The following is a 20,426-nucleotide window of genomic DNA, read 5'->3' as shown; positions in this document are numbered from 1 at the left end:
GCCTCCTGAGGCCCAGGAAGCAGGTAGTACCTACTGCACTGACAGACACTTGAACCATAACACTCAAACACTATGAAAAGCTTGAAAACGTGTACAAGAGTAGGCACATGGTCACCTCCTGCATCTCTACAAAAAATTCTTTTCACTTTCCCCAATAGAGACTTTGTACAATCATGAAAACACATGACTAGCTCACAACTCTTTGCCAAGGCCAACCCCTGTGGGGAAATAGCAACCATGTGGCATTCCTCAGGTGAACACAACGAGAGCAAGCACTCCATCAGGCAGAAACAATGAAGACTCATAAAAATGTAGCTCCTGAGTGATTGCAAAACAGGAAGAAGAGCTAAATGTTGTAACAAATGGCCAACTTAAAATATCTGGGGTGGCTTTAATTGCTATTCATTCTTAATACAATAGAAAACAGCATTGTCCTGGGTTCAGCAGTAGCAGTCATGTTTTTCCTTTATGTTAGCTGGTGCAGTGCTGTGTTTTGAGTTTCGGCAATCCATACTTTGGTGATTATGTCATTAATCATAACATACTGCTTACTTCAACTTACATCAACTTACTGATGTTCCAAACTTCAATCAGAGCTCCAGACTTAATGCTCTGTTATTAATAAGTAATATTTGGCATCATGATGTATTGCTGAATTAAGTTAGATTTCTTAGATTTTTAATTCATTATTCAGGAAAGGCAATCACTTTGATGAAAGCATTTTTATTCTTTAGGTAGAAGCTACACAAAATTAGTAAAAAGCATACTGATATAACTTTTTACATGAGAAAAACTTTACCGTAACATGTATTTTTTCAGTTAAACTTCCAGGGTGTTATATTTTCAAACCAAAAGAGGGCACTGTCTCTCCAGACTTGAAGGACACATAACTACAATAGCTGCTGTTTCAAAGTTTGACGGTTTTAATCCCTTTAATTATATTAGTTGGTCTAACCAAAGGAACTAAACAAAACATATATCTCCCTGGAAGCTTATCTTCTGCATGTCCTTAGATTTTTGTGACTTCAACAGTATTACTATTCAACTAACTAAGCAAAATGCTTCAAAGCACCCACAAAGCTTTGATAATGCAAGGTGAGAACTCATTCATTTTACTGGAAAGAGGGACAGTCAGTACCTTGCAGTATGAGGTTCAGTTTCTGAGACAAACTCAGCATTTTCCAATAACAGACTGTTAAACTAATATTTTAAAAATCAGAAATTATGTTAGCTAGTATTGAATTCCATGTAATCTTTCAAATTTTAAATGAATTGTTGCAGGAACTGTAGTTCAGTTTCTTAATATGCTACCTATTGTCTTTTGTGAATACCTACTGCCCAAAATTTGCCTGACTACATTCTTCCATTTATAAACTTCTTCCTATTCAAGTTTTCCAAGAGATGTTTCAGTGCCTTCCTATATACCAGCTACTCTTTAATCTATATGTGATGCAGATACTGTAAGTAAAACTTCAACATTTAGCTACAGTCAAGCACAAAGTGAAATATGTGCCTATCTGAGGGGAAGAAGGAAGGAAATCCTCTCCACCTCATTAGTCATTGCAGGTGAAACCGAAGACCAACAATCCATTGGCTGGCAAAACACATTCCCCATAGAGCAACCCATCCACATCCTCTATAATTTCTTTTAGACCTTTGTATTTGTAATTGCACTGAAAAGACTGAACACAAGGCAGTGGCACAGCTGGCTGAAAGTAAAGGAACAGTTATGAGACCTCACTTGGAGTACTGTGTACAGTTCTGCTGTCCTCAACATAAAAAGGACATGGAGCTCTTGGAGCAAGTCCAGAGGAGGACCATTAGGATGATCAGGGGACTGGAGCATCACCTGTATGAAGACAGGCTGAGAAGGTTGGGGCTGTTCAGCCTGGAGAAGAGAAGGCTGCGTGGAGACCTCATAGCAGCCTTCCAGTATCTGAGGGGGGCCTATAAGGATGCTGGAGAAGGACTCTTCATCAGGGACTGTAGTAATAGGATAAGGGGTAATGGGTTAAAACTTAAATAGGGGAAGTTTAGATTGGCTATAAGGAAGAAGTTCTTTACTGTAAGGGTGATGAGGCACTGGAACAGATTGCCCAAGGAAGTTGTGAATGCTCCATCCCTGGCAGTGTTCAAGGCCAGGTTGGACAGAGCCTTGGGTGTCATGGTTTAGTGTGAGGTGTCCCTGCCCATGGCAGGGGTTTGGAACTAGATGATCTTAAGGTCCTTTCCATATTCTATGATTCTATGATTTATAGCTATGCATGTTTTTCTTTATTCCATTCTGTCACCACTTCAAGCTTTAGAACTGTCTCAGTGAAAACAACTGGAGTTTTAACTTTGACAGACAATGGATGCAAGATCATTTCCTTCCTGCACACATATTTTAACATTTCTCTATTTTTTTCATGTCATTGTATTTCTCAGAAGTCTTCCATGCTCATTAACTTAAATTGATATGGCCAACAATTTTCTTATTCCTATTACTCATACCAAGTAAATTATACTTTTAAATGCATTCTGCTAATTTGTGTTCATGCTTTATCTAGTGCATAGACAGATGCACTGCATGGTAATTTCTGACAAATCTCTCACCAAGTGGAAGGAACATTAAATACAGTGGCAAACTACATTCAGTGTTTCATAAAGATGAGGACTACACATGACATGGTCAGTGATTACCTTCACCTGGATATTTCTTTGCTCGTTCCTCAAAAAACCATTCGCCAGCCTTTACTTTCACATCTCTGAAAAGCAAACAAAAGGCATTTGAATCAACATTTTCCAAAATGCATTTATTCATATGTTTGGTAGCTATTTAACAATCCAACAATTTTTCTTTTTTAATCCTACCACAAAGCTAAGATTTTATGACTGCTCACTCTGTTGATCAATTTTGCTGTGGGTCTGCAAACAAAGGGTTCCTCCTCTCCTTCCCCTCCTCCCACTTTTTCCTATGTAGGACTGCCCATGCAAAGCAATGCATACTGCTCTAGGTGTTAACTTTGAAGCCAGGAGTCTTGGATCCACTCAAGTCTATACAAGCAAGTTACAGTACAGCCCAGGTAGTTGTGCTGCCTGGTGTGCTGACTGCTTACAGTTGCAGGCTAGTCTGAAGAGCAGGGAAAGTCAACAACGGAGGATGTGCTCCCAGGCAGAACTTGGGATGGCTACCAAGGAGCATTAAGCTCCACAACCCTGATGGTGCAACGGCTTCATGTTCTCTCTCTCTCCATTTTGGGAAACCAACATCAGTACTGCCAATGTCATACACAGACACAAGGATCAGGAAAGCTATGACTAACAAGTATAAAAGGATATTAGACCAAATAGCTCTGTCAAAAGCCAATCTGCAGCAGATTTGACTCTTGCATTTTGTCTCCAACAGACTTAGATGAAGTCTGCAATCTGAATTAATCCATTATTAAAGAGACAGAAAGAATTTTAAGTGAAGAAAGGATTCTCTGGAGTTTACAGGGTAGAAATTTTCATCTAAATGTCTTACTAATTTTTAGGGCATATATAGTATCTCTGTTCCTTGTGGATTTTCTGACACTTATTATAGGATGAAGTTCCACTGCAAAAATTTCGTCGTGAAGGTACCACTACACTTTTTCTCTACCCAGGAGTTCATTTTTTCTATGAAAATCACATCTTTATTACCATTCCTTGACAAAATTGCTTCAAATTGGCAACAACATGCAGACAGTAGATTTACGTAGGGCTTGTTTCCTTAAGAAAGCAAAACCTGTTAACATGAGAGCTACAGCAATATCCAAAATCCAGCCACAAAATCCCTGGGTCTGCCACTTTACACCTAACCTTACTCTATGTTAAGATGGACAAACTATAGGTAGGATGGTGTTTGCTCTTTCAGTGGCTTGATTTTAAGGCATTTTAGACATTTAAAATATACCTTTGTAAGTAGTAATGCGGAATATTAAATTTAAAAAAAAAATTCACTACCTGTGTATATTGTACTAGTTACCCCTTCAGTAACTTGCTATGATCTACTGGCTCAGTATTGAGTCAGGGGAAGGAGATCTACCTGCTGTTCAGAAACTAACAACTGTTCCTGTGCTTTGCTGTTATCATCTTTGTCATACTACTTCTGGCCTACCCTGAGGATTCATTTTGCAAAATACAAGAACATTTTCAAAATCCTGACTACATGAAGTATAACATAAAATTCCCATCAACTTCACTGCTACCAGGACTCCATATAACATTTTCATTCCACCAGAGGCTTGGTTTCATTAATTATTTAAAGCAACAGAAACATAAACCAGCATGTATCCACTGAGTAAACAGTGTAAACCAGCACTTATCCAAACCAATAACATTTCTTACCCATGAGCATAACAAACAGTGCATTTCCAAAGGCAGGGATTCAGGCAGACACGGCATTCAGAGCACACTCGATGACTGCACCCATTGCATACTGCACCCCTGTTCATCAGTAACCCAAGCAATTTCTGACATCGAGCACAAGATCTCTCCTGGTATTCATGGCTGGCATTTCTTGCCCCTTTCCACCGAAGCTGCTGCAACTGTAGTTTCAGTTTCCTAATCCCCCGGGTAAGAAAGGCAAACAAAATGAAAAGATTACAAAATTAAATAGACCAAAACCCTCATGTAAATTGCAAGCTAATGCCCTGGTTGTGCAATATCATTACCAGTGGGAGATATGCCTCCAAGTTTGACTTCAATTGAGCACTTGCTGAAGGCATCTACACACAGCATTCTACATTGTGACTTTGTATGCAACCACAACTGTGCATATAGTCTGGTATAAATGGGATTCTGTTCATGTCAGTTGTGCATGCTCAGGGCAGGGTATTGAAATTGTGTATGCAAGTGATTATGTATTCACATACAAAAACTGAGACTAAACAGTGGTCCCTGTCATTAGATGATTCTTTTTACCGTTGTTATCCAAGAATAAAATCTTCTATCAAGTAAAAATATTCATAACAAATACACCATCTGTAAGTTAACTAAAACCATATCAGACCAAGGTATCAAAGCCTTTCCCTTTCATTGACTTTGCTTTCATTACATATACCAGTAACCAAGATCTAAATTTTTAACTGTTAGCAAAGAGTTAGCAAATCCTCAACAGGTGAAAGATATTTTCTGACCAATTCCAACTTTCTTTATAACCCTTTACTTACTTTTCATCATAATTTAAAATATCCAGTAATACTTACATAAATATTTGCTGTAAGCAAAGTTTAAGTTTCTACACTTAAGAGACTAAAAATCTCAAACTTTGCAACACAAATACCGCTTTACACAAGGATGCGGTGTGAGAAAGTAGACAAGCTGCAAGGAAATCCTTGCTGTAGCCCTAAAGTAAAGCAAATAAAATTCTGGAGGATTTATCCCTTAGCCTTCACAACCAAGATATTTGCATAGCATAAAATAACTAGATAGCCAATGACACCTATTGACACTAGTATCAATCTCCAAGACAGTGTAGTGCAGTGATGGATTCAGCAAAATGAGCAGGTATCCAGTGATTCTTAATTCCAGTCTTGGCACAATGTAAGTTAAATAAAGCAGCCAAAGTGCTGAAGATGTTCTGTGTTATTAGGACTATATAGGCATGCATAGGAATGTGATGAGAATGCCATAAAGCCATAACCTCCTTACAAAATTTCACTGCTAGCCTTCATAGAAAGTTTAGTTGCTGCCTTTAGTTTTTCTCTGAAGGCTGTAAGTAAAATTCTCTAAGTAGATTATTCACTGAACAGTATTTGCTCATCTTTACTGAAGAATAGTGTATATTATGGTAAATGTAAGGGGCTCTGGATAACCCTTAGTATTCCCAAAGAATAAAAAAGGCATTAGCTAACAAGTCATAAAAAGGAATACATTTGGAATGATAGCAAAGGAGTGCCTTTTAGGAAAAAAAAAAAAACACAACAAAAAACAAACAAAAAACCAAAACCCAAACCAAAAAACAGAAATCCAAGAATAAGGGAACAGCAGATACCTTATTCTTTTCTCCTCTGTTTCTCTCACCATCTGGTCACGGTACAGGACTTCTAGAACAGCTTCTTGTTCCTGTTGCTTAAGGAAGTTTAGATTGAATTCACAGGCCATTTTCCCCAAACTCGTCCTCTTTTGTAGACTCCTGTCCTATGGTTCTACAGCACCTGGAATGATGGATACTACTTTATAGAGTAGTCAGAGTGGTCCGAGTGTTTATAAGTGCCTGCATTCTTAACATTTCAGTGATATGGTTCACTGTATCATACCCCAGAAGAGAAAAACAACCATGTCTGTCTTCACAAAAGTCATCATTTAAGTGTTTCTGCTACCCAGGGAACATGAACAATTAGCAAGATCACAGCAGCTTGTCTGTTTCACACAAAATAACTTTTTGTTTTCTTTTTTTTTTTTTGTGGCTGAGAGTGGTTCCAAAAGAGATGAGAGTTTGCAGCAAGGCTCAGGATTGGGCTTTAACTGTCACCAGAAGGAGGGACACCAAGAGATGGTGTAAAGGAATGGAAGGATTTTTTTATTTGGTCTTGCAGATTTGACATTTCCAGACCTACAGAAAAAAAAAAACCCAACAAACAAACCAAAAAAACCCGAACATGCTATCAGTCTTTTCACCTCTTCAGGACGTTTTAGGTAGTATGTGAAGACCACACTTTGCTATCCTCAGACCTTTTATGCACTAACTCGGATACAGGAGAGGCTTTGAGACAGTCCTGTTCTGCAGACAGTTTTACCGTATTTGTCCCGTTATACTCAGACATAAGCCTTCACATTTTTTATTCAGTAAACATAAAACAACCAATAAAGAAGCTTAAATTAGTTTTGAACAAAGGTTTACAGGTCCCTTAAGTGGAAAAGCCATACTGGTCGAGACAAAACGCCCCTTTCTAATCTCATCTTACTGAAAAGATAAAACATCAAGTTTAAGAGGAAAGAGCAAAATAAACCCTTTAAGGGTCTCTCCTACCAGTTACCTCAGTCTGTTAAGTCTAAATAAACAGTTTAATACCCAATAATGTTTATCTTTCTTAATACACACAAACACTGAAGACTTAAGATATATATTATTTCCAGCTCAGTGCACTAACAATTCTGGCTCCAAACTGATGATGTTGGTGCACAGATAAATGAGAAGTATAAAATTAAAACAGAATCACAACTGTATTTTGGATATATTCTGTGATTTTCACTTTCGTAAAACTTCAAAAACAATAGGAAATAATTTTAATGTATTTTACAGCAAAGTAGAGCAAGAAAATGATTACTCAAACTAATTCAGCTTACACACATATTCAGTTTTAATACTACTGTCTGGTGTCTATTACAAGACATAGAAGAGCATTCCACACATGGTACACCAAATATTAAAGATTTATACATAAAAACTGGGTGTTTCAAACTTAATCTGTATGAAATACATGCAGTCAAGCTCTAGGCAGAATGTCTAGGGACTAGGACAGCAAGGGGAAAACTTTCCCAAAGCAGTTACTGATGCTTCAGTGATGGGCCTCAGCTGAGAGTCTGACCAACTATCTGCATGTTAAAATACTGTGAGTTTTAAATTAAAAAAACCCCACAAACAAAAAACCAAAGGAAAACACCCACCCTGCACCAAAACTTCAGATATATAGCGACAATGTGTTTTTTCAGTGCTGGGAATTACTTTACATACAGCTTGCCCAATCAAGCTACTTAATTTCCCACAAAAAGAAAAAGAAAAAAGCAGGTGACAATTTGTATTTATAAAGAACGATGTGTTTCACAGAAGCAATGTCAAGAAAGGAAAAAAAAAAAAAAAAAAAAAAAAAAAAGATTGTCTTCAAAGATTGTCTTCCTGTGGAAGCAAAAGAGGCAGAGATAGGCAGAATCATACTTTATTTCCTTACAAACTGCAGTTTAACAGGAAGTTACTCAGTTGAAAGCTAAAAAGCCTGAGCAACTTTTTAATACAGTATATGTAATTTTCAAAGGCCCCTGCTTCCTTTACCCGCTTTCATCTTTTACCTCAAAAATACCTCCCAGGATTGATGAACATGTTTTGAGTCTTCAATTCAAGTCAATACAGTCTAAAAGAGCAGTCAGCACAAACTCAGCGACCTCCGCATGAAGGATATCAAAACACTCATTACTGGGCAAGATACATTTTCTATGAACTCCTACAATTTCCAAAGGCTAGCATATCTACACAATCATCAGAATGCCCTGAGGAAGCATCAGTACAAGCTAGCAAATTTGTGATAGTCATTATTAGCTGGATCCCATAAAAGCACTCTAATGATTTTAAAGAAAATATATGAATGTCTTGCAAGGCTACTAAGAACGTGCCACAGTAAAACAGTTACTAAGAGCAACTTCTGCAGTTAAGTAAGCACAGAATACTTCTTATATCTCCTTCAAATGCTTTATAAAAGGACCATCTCCCTTCTTCATAGAAGAATACAAAGTTTTCCACATTTCATGGCTATTTTGAGTAAATGGGTTTCAGATAACATCTTACTGTATGAAAAATATTGAGGGCATATAGAATCTTATTTAGAGATGCAGATTTTTTTCTTATTATTTTTTCAGCTATTCAAGCTTGCTCAAATTTAAATGGTGTGAGGAAAGGAACAGCTTGGAGCCTCCCTCTTGTTTCCACTCTGCCCTGCACACAGCTACTCCCCCCTGGAAATACAGCTTCTGCCCTAGCCAGGGCACGATTCTTCAGAAGGGCATCCTACTGCAGCCCATCAGTGGTACTGCAAGCACCGTCATTAAAACCAGTTGGTCACTTGCTACAAGTGGTGTTTTCAGTAATGATCCTCCTCGACCGGAAAAAATAATTTAAAAAACCTTCTCAGGTGCCCTCCGTTCACATCTACCCACTGAACCCAGCTAGCTAGCCGTTTTACATAGTCAGCTAACCTCAAAGCTGAGTGTCTTCTACATGAAACCAAAAGCAGCAGCAACCTCTGTAGTAAATACAATGACACTTCTCCCACAAAGCTCAGATGAAATATTTTGTTCAAACATTATTTTAAATTATGTATTTAAAGTAAAACAGTGTCAGGCACCTTGCAGATGGATCAGTAGCTTTTTAAAAATATCATGCAAAGGCTCAAAGCCATTGTAAAGGAGACTGGACAACCAGTGTGGTGACACCTTAAGAGAGGGAGAGATGCACACACACAGTGCAACCTCAGAAGGCCATGTTTTTTTCTATTAGACTAGAACAGTATGCAGCTCTATAACTGAACATCAACCAAAAGGCCTGCCTTAGACAAGATTAAGTTTGCAAAGGGTAGTTTAAGTTTTTGAACTTAGAAATGCCTGACTTAGCAAGCTTTTTCTCAAAGCGATCTTGCATGTAATGTATTATTGATCTCCATTCAGATCCTTAAGCATTAGCAAAATAATTACAATTAAATAAGTATAAATAAGCTGATCTTCTAAATTTGTGGCCTTCATTGACTTGCGATAACTGGACTACTTACATCCGTTAACCCAGAAGATGGATGTATCAGTACATCAGTAGCTAGGACAGATTAAAAATATAGATAAAAACTATCACAAAACTACTGTAATTTGTGTCTATTTTCTGTTCTGTAGAGGCCAATCACAGAAATTTATTCTTAGTTAAGAAAATTACAAGTGTTACTTTGCACTACCTGGCTGTAGCAGTTTAATTTTCACATCCTTGCATGCACACATGCAAATTACTTGAAAGTTCTTTGATAATATTTTACCAAAGTTATGTCTTGTGATTTTAATGACATCCCATGCCAGCACTTACAGTAAAAAAAACAAAAAACAAACAAAACCCAAACCCAACAGAGACACTTAAGCTCCAGTTGTGGTCTTTCTATGAAATCTTTGCAGTTTAAAAAAACCCAACATCCAAGTAAAAATTCATCCCCCTGTGCAATGTCATATAGAACAGATTAAAACAATGCCCTTACCTTTTCAGCAGCCACCAGAGAAAGACGGGTGGAAGTAAATTGCTTTTAAGAGATGAGTAGCACTCTACTTATCTTTGCTTAAAGAAAAAAAAAAAATGGTGGCTGTTCTCCACCCCCTTTCCTTCCTTTGGACACCAAAATTAGACTGACTCATGTAGAGAGGAGCATCCTTCAAACAGCTAAAAGCAAATACACTCAACAAAGATCTGTAATATTACAGCAGCTTTCCCCAGGTGTCTGGTTTTGTTACCAGCAACAAGCAATCAAGAAAAGTTACTCCTCTTTCTAACATTAAAAAGAGAGTGAACACAAAAGACTATAAAAGCTGACTGATACCATCAAACTATGCTCAGCCTTCAAGCCACACAGGAAGAGAAGTGGCTTTGAGTTCTACATCATTTCTTTCTCTGGCACTATGCATGTGAAAATCTTACTAACCTCATTGGCCCCAGGACTCGCACAAAAAACTCTGCTTGTATCATGAACAGTCTTTTCCTGGAAACAAAATGGTTTTCAGGTTTGAATGACAAAGCAATTAATGTAAAAAAGTTTAAAAGAATTTTTTTTAATGCATCTGTGAAAAAAAAACACCCAAACTAAACTTTATAACTAGAAATTCGATCTCAGATAATGATTAAAAATTATAATATTATTTGGATTAGTTATCCCAGTTCAATCTATTACAGAACCAAATGGGAGTGATAAAGTTCAAAATTACATCCAAGTTATTTCAAAATCTGCTGCTCTTGGAAATCAATCTCCTGTTTCACTCCTGGCTCTACCAGATAAATGGTATGTACCTTGGAGCAGCCCTTCTCAGTTAAATAGGTTCAGACATTTCCACCTGTGTATGTCAAGTCTAATTACCTTCTACAGCTGTACTGCCAAACAGAAAGTAACTGTTAGTAGAGCACAGTTATGCTCAACAAAGAATATTTGGATGATTTGGGCCTTCATTTCAGGTAAAACTTTAACTAAATGAAAGCTCAGAAATAACCTGAGAACTGTAACTACCCACAGCAACAGATGTGTAATATCACAAATCCAGGTTGAAAGACATCAGCCTTACCACCAGCTTTCCCCCAATATTTAACCACAACCTTAATCACCACACTTTTCACCTCATTGTTTTTTTCCCTCTCATCCCTAAGCATGGAAAACTGCTGCAGTATTTTATACCTGCTAAGAACATGCCTAAACAAGCTCCACTTGTTCAACCTTCCCATAGCCTCACCTTTCATCTCTGCTTTCAGGCTGGCAGGAGCAGCAAGCGTAGGCTCAGAGATGAGTTGAGGGCAGGCTGGGCAGGCTGAGCAGCCAGCCACAATCCCACCACATCCAGCAGTGGGTGCTGCCTGCATGGTGCCCCTACACACTCCCAAGGCAAGGGGACTGGCTCTTCTGCTTCAAGAAAAGCAGGGTCTGACACAGGAGTGGAGACAAGTGCGAAACATATAGCAGAGGTTCACTGAAGAGACAAGCCTGAAGCAGAGGGGCTCATTGGTGGAGACCACAGCTGGGGCTGGTCAGGGAGGCTCAGGCCCGTTGGTACTCAGGCCCTGAGGCTTTAACTCCCTCAGCCTAAACCTGGACACAGCATTCCTTGCAAGGCCTTACTACAGAGAGTGCAATGGAAATCCTGCTTCCCATGTCCTGCAAGCTATACATCCATTTCCACATCCCAGTATGGCATCTTCCCTTTTTTAACCACATCATAGGATGAATTTAGGAAAATTGTACCTCTCACACCCCTTTACTCCCTGGTCTATGGAACAGGTACTGAATGAGCCAGTCCTGCCCTGTCTGCATTTATAGAGCTAGGTATTCCTGCCTCAGTACACACCTTGCACTTGCTCCCTGTTATTTTTTCCCTTCATTCAGGCTATATTTCCAGTTCATGTATGGTACTCTGAGCCGGAACAGCATCTCCCACTGCCTACAGCAGCTCTCTGAGGTCGGTATCATCAGACACTGGGACAACCTGTTAACACTGCATAACACAAAATCCATAAACTGTGAAAAGCATGCCCTTTAATTTCATTAACATCCAGGTGTAAGAATTCAGGTATTCTTCATGTCTTTCCATGTGTTTGTTTGTTTGTGGGGTTTTGTTTGTTTTGTTTAGGGTTGTTTTGTTTGGTTTTGGTTTTTCAATAGCTCCTGCGCATACATGACATATTCAGGTCTTCTTTTCAAGCTCTGTTTCCAGAAGCAAGATGCAGACCGTCCTTTCCAGGGAAAGACCTCTTGGATGTCCCTCTTCGCAGGCACGGCTGCGGAACACAAACGGCGAGCTGTCTATCTGCATGCAAAGCTATCTACCCTTGACAAGCAGCTTCTCCCTCTCTCAGGCTTTGCGCCGTTTGACACCTCCGCGCTGTCGCTATGGAAACCGCGCCATCTTGGCGGGCGCTGGGCAGGCATAGCCTACGGAACCTCCCCTTGCTACGCGCCCGGGACGTAATGGAGCGGCTGCGAGCGCGGGGGAGGCGAGTGTGTGCGCAGGCGCACTGCGCAAACGCCCCGGTGCCGCGGAGTCGGTGGGAGGCGCAGCGCGAGTAGCGGCCGGCGCGGGGAGTGCAGCGGTGAGGGGGTGGTGTCGGTTGCGGCGTGAGGGGCTTCATCGGGAAGATGGACGAGTTCCAGCCGGGGGAGGAGGTAACGGGGCTGGGGGCAGCGGGAGGGCAGCGTCGGGACTGCCCCGGCTTCTCCTTTCAGTGCTGGCGGAGGGTCTCAGGTGGTACCTGTCCGCCCGGACCACACCGCTTGGGTGAACCCGGGGCCGCTGGGAACCCGCCCGCCTCTTCTACTCCTCATCGCTCCGGTCCCCTGTTGCCCTCCGCCGGTGTGGCGCCGGGCGCTGGCGGCGTCTCTGAGCGGCGCATCCCGCGTAACGGCTGACGACAGGCCCAGTCTTTGTTCCTCCTCCCGGGAGTACGGCCGGTAACCGATGGGCCAGCCCGTTGCCTGTGTTTCGGGAGTTGGCTGACTCCTCTTTCCTGGCCTCTCCACACGCCTGCCTCTCCCCCGAAAGCGGCCGCTGCAAATCGCTTAGAGAAAACGCTCGGGGGGTGTCGTGGCCTCTGGTCCCCCCCCAGCGGGGTGAGGCAGTATGCTGTGGTAGAAGGTTTACGGGTTACCTCAGTGAAAGACTCAAATAAGCTAAATTTGTGAGGAAAGAAGAGTTCAGCCAGGTAGGTTCACTAATGAGACATTGTACCCCGTTAATGGGGATAAAGAGTCGGAGAAATCAAGGGTCTGTATCACAGTAAGTGACTGCCCCGCAAGTGGTGCTCTTGCAGAGGGACAGTTTTTTGTGAGCTGTGACAATTTGCTGCATTGTTCTTAAACAGCTGCGCTGTGACTTGGTTAGACAATAGCAAAGCAGAGTGAAGGTGGGTCAGACTTGTGCTGTTCTGAAAGCCTTGTTCTCATTGCTGGGTCTGGCCTATGTTATACAGTTACAGGTTTCGGGGGTTTTCTTTAACACGCTTAAACATCATTCTTAGAGCTGTTTCCAAAAACATCCTCAGAATGATGAAAAAACAAGGCTGCTTTGCCGTTTATATTTGTTGCCTGGGAACGCCCTGCTTAAACAAGGTACTGGAAACATCATATCTGATCTCCCTATGCCAGATGGGTAGCGCAGGTAAAGAATAAGCTGCTGATTTAATACAGAAAGTGCTTATATCATCTTGTTAAAAGATGGACTGGTAGTGGTGTGTGATTTAGCAGCTCAGTTATAGCACATAAATCACAAAGTTGGATATCAGAACTTTGTGTTCTGTTTTGTCATGCATCTAAACCTATATTCACTGTGATCCCCAAAAAGGAAGACAGTCAAGAGGTAACAGCAACTCTAGAATCAAATTCTTAAATCTCTGTATGGCTCTTTCCCACTTGTTTCAGTACAAATTAGTCCTCAAAATACCTTGGAGAATTTGAAATTGGGTTGAATTTAATTCAGTTTGCTTTGGTGAACTTGTTTATGCTCACTCAAAGGCGTTTCTGAGCAGAGTTCCTGACTTCACAAAGGAAAAAGCTATATGTAGTTTATCATCTTGCCTGACAGCATGTTTCATGTCTGCCAGCATGTCTGGCATCCATATTCTTAACTTATGCTCTAGGGAAGGAGTATTTTGATAATTGGCGCTCTTTTTTGTTTCAATATGCTCTTTAAAACATAAGCACCTGTAAAATTTAGTACCATGAAAACAAATGAGGCGTATTAAAATTAAATCAAAGTCAAGAAGCTGAAAATAAAAGCCAGTTTGCCACAGCACATAAAAGCTTTTACAAATGTTGATGTGTGCAGGCCGGTTGGTGCCTCCAAATAGAGAAAAGGCACTGCTTGCATGTATCCCGCTGTTTCTTCTCTCAGAGAACACTCAGCTGTTCACGTATTTCTGAATGTCACTGAAGCCAGCCAGAGTGTTCTGGCCAAAGGTTTATCAATAGAATCTTGACATTCTAAGCGGGTGTAACTACGTCCTGCCTGCACAAGTGAGTTATGCTGTTATTCGTGTTTGCCAGCTGGAGAAGCTGACAGACCTGCCAGTGAAAACTCAGACAATATATACTCCATGAAGTTCATTTTGAAATCCTTATTCAGTCTTCTGAAATTAATTAATTTGTTATGTGCATTTCTTTTGTCTGATTCATTTCTTCTGGTTTATGAGGTGAGATACCAGCAGTAAAACCAAGGTGCATGGCTTGCTGCCATGCCATGTGGGGTCCTGCTTGTTTTAACTGTCTTACGTGGGAGGCAGCAATAGCTGAGGCACTCAACCAGGAAAACATACTAACCATACGAGTGTAGTTTTAAGATTAGTAAAATGTTGGGGCCTTCTCTGTGCTTAATCTCTGCTCCCCAGAGCCTGGGAGAAGGCTGAGGTGCTGGGAAGGACATCAAACTGGATTTCCCCTTTTGTTTCCAAGGCACTTTTCTTTGTGTCCCCAGCTGAGATTGTCATGGCAGTTTCTCCTTAAGCTGTCAATTAATGTTTTGTCCGCATCAGTGCCCTGGAGATGTTGGTTTAGTTTAAATGTAAGCTGTTCCTGCACACTGAGCTTACCTCTGCAACCCTGCTGCAAACTGTGAACATTAATGCTTGTTGTAATATGTGAATATACATTTACAGAAGTGCTGTATATGTTGTTCCAAAATACTGCCAAGTTAAAGTTTGAGAACTTTGCCTCTAAGGGCCAGCCAATATTAGTTCACCTGTTACTTTTCATTAGTTTGCTAAGAATGTTTCCTGGGTTCAGGGGGCCAAAGGACATGTTGGCAAATAAAGGAAGACTCCAAACTCCTGACTTGCAAGAAATTGACAAGCATAAATTAAGCTTCTTGTGCATATTCTTAACAAAGCTTGAACTCTCAGATCAGAGAAATGTGTCCACTGATTATTTAAAATTCTACTTTTTTTTGTAGACTTCCTTTGTTGTCGATGAAGTCAGTGCCATCATTAAAGAGGTAAATGAACACTTTAATTTTGTTGGTGTGAAAGTAGAGTATATCATATGCTGTGTTCTAAAAGGCATTCAAGAAAATTTGATAACTGAGATGTGATAGATTTCTAGCTAGGTTGCTATCAAAGTATAATCGCTGATTTAACCAGTGTGGGATACCTGGCTTTAGTTGTGATATACATTGCAAATCCAGATGATAATTAAAGTAATTTCATATGCTTCTCTCTCATTGCAGTGTATCCTTATTGGAATTTTTTTAGGTTAAACCCCATAGAAATAGATTTTATGTTTCAGTAACGTACAGGGCTTTTTTCTAGGCTGTCTGTATGTGCATGTAACTGTGTGTGAGTTGCCTTTCCTCCAAAATGAGTTCTTGTTTGGGATTTTAAACTGTTCTTGTTGCTAAGAAACATGAATTTCCTGTCTAGAAAAATTCCAGAGGGATTTGGGGTGGGGTTCTTATGTCCAGAATTCCTCTTGTAGACTAAACTAGTGCAGTCTTTTTCTCATTGCAAACCAGCCATTTTGGTCACTCTGTAAATTGAATGCACATGCTTCAGTGCATGCTTTTGTCTCTCCTGAATCTGAAATGATTTTGTGGCTATTTTTTTAAAACAATTTCTGTGAGGAAAAAATGTGTCAATGAAACCATGCAGCTTTAATGTACTTACATGTATCTTAAAGGGGAAACTATCCTCGTAAGCAAAATGGTCTGTTTGGCTGAAGGCTACTGCTCTCTTAGTAACCCGCAACCACATGAATCTTTTGTTTCAGTTTGGGGTTTTGTTTCCCAAAAATGGTTCTGCTGACAAATCTGAATATCATTTTCGTAGAGGAATATGTATGAATGAGCTGGGGTTAAATTTTTGTAGTAATTGAAAACACTTCCAACGATCGGTATGGACAAGCAGGATTTAGGAATTTTTCTGTGGCTATGGGGAACAGGCTAATGGCTGCCTTGTGAAGCTTATTGTGTGTACTTGTTGCCAATAGGCCATAGAAAGTGCAATAGGTGGCAATACTTACCAGCACAGCAAGGTGAACCAGTGGACAACCAGTGTGGTAGAGCAAACGCTGAGCCAACTCACAAAGCTGGGGAAGCCTTTCAAGTATATTGGTGAGCTGTTTTCTCTTTGCTGTTAAAGCTGATATAGACAAGTGTGCTGATGGGTGGGGGTGGGGGAAGATCTTGGCAAGAACCGTGTCTGTAAACTACTCATAAGCATGTGTGTATGTGCTATACTAAGCAAAAATTGAACTAAATGTTAATTGATGTCAGTGATAGATTAATAAAAGCTTCTCTACTAACAGTGACCTGTGTGATTATGCAAAAAAATGGTGCTGGGCTACATACAGCAAGCTCTTGCTTCTGGGACAACTCCAGTGATGGTAAGGCACGCAACTGTTGGACTTTTCAGCTCATCCCCTTAAGCTAGGCAACATACTTTTGTGTTTTCCCAAGTGCTGTACTTCTGGAGTAATAGCAAATACATTGGTGCGTTTTCTGTGTGGGTGTGGTGCCAGCTCTGCTACATATGAACTGTTTAGCTGTTGTGAAAGCTTCATGCTTAAGGTTCTAAATGTAAATTACAAACCTGTACCTAAGGGTGTGCATGTAATCACTGTTACACTCTTCTGTCTCTGAAACCCTTTTTTTGTATTTGTAGGGACCTGCACTGTGAGATGGGAGAATAAGACTGTGTACTGTATTGTCAGTGCCTTTGGACTTGCAATCTGATTGCCTTGGAATCTATTCACCCTTCTCTTTTCTACTCCAGCACCTAAGTCCACCTCTACTCAAACTGTGAATACACTGAACAACTTCTGGTTTTAATGTACTTTTTTAGTAACTTTTTTTCAAAAGTAGAAGCGTAAAAACATGCTGTTACATGGTTTATGTTTGTTCTTAGTATTGTAGCAGTGTTGCCACACTGTCTTAACACTTCAAGAACTTCTCTTCAAGGTGCTAGTACTGAAATCTGCTGCAGTGCACACACTTTCTCTAGATTTCTTTTTTAAGACCAATCTAAACGAGACACTGATTTTCATACTTTGTACTTTTGGTTAGCATTAAATTATTGAAATTCATAACCATTGGTGTGATTCATTTAAACTTAACTCTTGATATTTAAAAAGTTCCAAATCTTTCTCTTCAAGCTAGCTGAGGTACATACCAGAATGCAAAGCACTTCCGTAGTTTTACCCAAGTTGTAGAATCATAGAATACTTAGGGTTGGAGAGGACCTTAAGATCATCAAGTTCCAACCCCCCTGCCATGGGCAGGGACACCTCACACTAAACCATATCACCCACGGCCTCGTCCAACCTGGTCTTGAACACTGCCAGGGATGGAGCATTCACAACCTCGCTGGGCAACCCATTCAACTGCCTCACCACCCTAATAGGAAAGAATTTCCTGCTTATATCCAATCTAATCTTCCCCTGTTTAAGTTTGAACCCCGTTACCCCTTGTCCTGTCACTACGGTCCCTAATGAAGAGTCCCTACAAAATTGCAAGAAAATTAGATGATGTTTATTAGAAAGTAACTTGTCTGCATTTCTGGTACCTCTAATCTGATTGTGTGGTTTTGAAGGCATGGAATGATAGAAATAACTGTCTTCAGCGAAAAAGGGCAGATAAGGTTTTCACATTCTAGGAGTGCTCAGCAAGCTGTACATGGGTAACCATTCACTCCCACAGCCAGTTATGCATGTTGAGTAGGTCTTGAACTTCCCTGTTATCCTCTGTGTTGGTTTTGGTGATGGTTTGTGATGAGCTCTGATAGTTGGTAAAACATGAACCTTTCCGACAGGGGAAAAAACAGCCTCAGGGGGACATGACTAAATAACATGTGAATAAGTCTCCTGCATTCTAGAGTAAAGCTGCAGAGGAGGAACATGTAAGACTTGTTTTCAGCATAGGCTTTGGGTAAGTTTTTGTCAGCTAATTGAAGAAATGGGTGCATGGATAAATTTCAGACTACCCCTATGAACTCCTGTGCTGCTGCTGTAAGCAGTAGCTCAGTGCTGGTGAAGTTGAAAGAATTACAAAGCCAGCGGGGTAGAGGATTCCAGGCTGGAGGCAGTGTGAGTGACCTGCATTTGCTTATGTTTAGGAAGCCCTGACACACGTTTTCAGAATCTGGTTCTTCGCTGACGCCATTTGCAATGAGATCACTGCTGATGCAGTGTGTTTCCATGATCTAGAAAGATGCAATGCTGAAAACTCCAGTGCCAAAAACTCCAGTGCCGCAGAGGGTTTGCTTTTCATAGTGCTGGCTGTAGGGGTTTCTCTCTGCTGACTGCTCAGTGTAACCAAACAGACTGCATAACCGCCCCTGCTCCATGCTGCGCAAGGCTTTGACTCTTCCTACCCATTTCTGCTGTCAGCAGGTTTGACCTTTGTACCATCAAGACTTTGAATACAGTTTAAAGGCTGACACGTTTCTGTTAGTGTACAAGTTTCAAAACAAACCTGTGGACGTGTCTCATTTATGACAGGTCACTTTATTCCAGCATACGGCCTAAGGAGTGTGATGGAGCTATAGAGTGTATATGTACTGCATTTCTGTAGTAGAGAGCTTTAGCGCTAGTTTGACAAGAAACTTAATGCTGAGCATTCAGTGTCAGAAATGATACAACACCTGTAAAAAGAAAATATTAAAACAAAGATTGAATACAGTGCCTGAAACTAGTCATCAGGGTGAGAGAGGAACTTGTTATAAAAAGAACAGATCTTTAATCTCTGAATTGCTACGGACATTCGTATTTGATCTGGATAGTTAGATACTTTATCTCCTTTCCATCAGCATTCCAGAAGGCGGCTGTTGCGAAGCACCTCTTTAGCTTCTTGTTTACTTTTAGAAGAAATAGTTTTGTGCACTTTGAGTCACTGTTTACTTTTAGAAACACTTCACTTCTTGGTCAAGCTATTCAGACATTCCTTGTCCTTTGCTCATGCCAATAATAGCAAAACCCTTGATTTTTTTTATTTTTTTTTTCTTTTTGCTGTTTGTTGGTTCATGAAGGTGCTAAAGTGCAGACAAAAATGTTTGGGATGCTTATCAGTGTAAGTGCTGTATGGGAGGAAAAAAACCCAGTAACGTTAAGTTTTACTCCAGAGGTAGATACTGGTTAATCTGTACTGCCACAGCCTCCTGAATCTCATCCTTATGCAATTAACCAAGTTTAAATATGCATAAGAAGATACATGTAAACTGCAAATAATAGATAGATGTAAATTATGAAAATGGTGCTAGAAGGAAAATAGAACTAAGCTACAATATAAAGATATAAAACTTTATTATGAACATATTTAACAATGATTATGCACATGAAGTTGTCCAAGAAACTCAATACCCAACTTTTGCTTAAAGTAAAATGTTATTTTTCCTTCATATTCCATATTAGCATGAAGTTTTCCAACATAACTGGATAACTTGCTGTCATTAACACATCTTCTAGATACACAGGATATTCAACATGTGTCCTCATGCACACTGTCTCAAAGCAGCATTTAATTACAGCTTCTCATTAAACAGAGCATTTATCTTACACATTTTGATACCATTTTGGTACACAATTTTTCCATATTTTCATTTTACGCATTTACAAACTTCTCAAAAAAGTCTTACAGTAACGCAAAGGTTGTTATCACTGGCATTAGCAAATGGAAACAGGGAAGAGTTGGGTGGCTGTAGATACCAAGTTGTCTTTTGGCTGGGAGAAAGACAACAGACAGAAGCTTTCCATAGCTGGGCCACCCCAGCATGAGTGCCATGGGCCATGCTGCAGTCCCTGCTTCTCACTGGGGTTACACCTCTTTGCCAGGCCTGGGGAAGTTTCCCACCCTTTCCAACACCAGCAATTTTTAAAGCAAATGCTACTGAAAATGGCTGCCACAAATGGCTTGCACTCAATGGTTACCGGTGTCTGAAACATCCCTCTTGCCACTGTGTTCATGGAAGTCTTGCAATTACTTAAGAGATGGCACCTCCTTCAGAGGAT

General features: G+C 40.3%; 2 protein-coding genes across 4 annotated transcripts in view; one reads left to right on the top strand and one right to left on the bottom strand.

The window, feature by feature from the left end:
* Nucleotides 1-6,174, bottom strand: part of SYTL3 (synaptotagmin like 3) — a 29,531-nt gene extending 23,357 nt beyond the window's left edge. Inside the window, exons 1-3 of one of the 3 annotated variants that reach the window (XM_057406800.1) lie at nt 5,999-6,174; nt 4,351-4,566; nt 2,683-2,747 (exon numbers count right to left, since the gene is read on the bottom strand). In XM_057406800.1, the coding sequence (XP_057262783.1) occupies nt 2,683-2,747; nt 4,351-4,566; nt 5,999-6,108 (391 nt within the window). In that variant the 5' untranslated portion in view covers nt 6,109-6,174. The remainder of the gene's footprint in view (nt 1-2,682; nt 2,748-4,350; nt 4,567-5,998) is intronic. The other 2 variants (XM_057406817.1, XM_057406808.1) reach the window with 2 other exon arrangements.
* A 6,318-nt stretch (nt 6,175-12,492) lies between these two features.
* DYNLT1 (dynein light chain Tctex-type 1) lies at nt 12,493-17,510 on the top strand. Its single transcript, XM_057406786.1, has 5 exons — nt 12,493-12,605; nt 15,382-15,423; nt 16,413-16,536; nt 16,731-16,808; nt 17,087-17,510. The coding sequence occupies exons 1-5, from the start codon at nt 12,579-12,581 to the stop codon at nt 17,155-17,157; spliced, it is 342 nt and encodes a 113-aa protein (XP_057262769.1). The 5' UTR covers nt 12,493-12,578; the 3' UTR covers nt 17,158-17,510.
* The last annotated feature ends 2,916 nt before the right edge of the window (nt 17,511-20,426 follow it).

The sequence above is a fragment of the Pezoporus wallicus genome, unplaced genomic scaffold, assembly GCF_028554395.1.
Source record: "Pezoporus wallicus isolate ANWC-B61680 ecotype Strahan unplaced genomic scaffold, APGP_CSIRO_Pwel_v1 contig_3817, whole genome shotgun sequence".
NCBI classification, from domain to species: Eukaryota; Metazoa; Chordata; class Aves; order Psittaciformes; family Psittacidae; genus Pezoporus; species Pezoporus wallicus.
The sequence above is the reverse complement of the archived record's forward strand: the minus strand, read 5'-3'. Positions and strand labels throughout refer to the sequence as shown.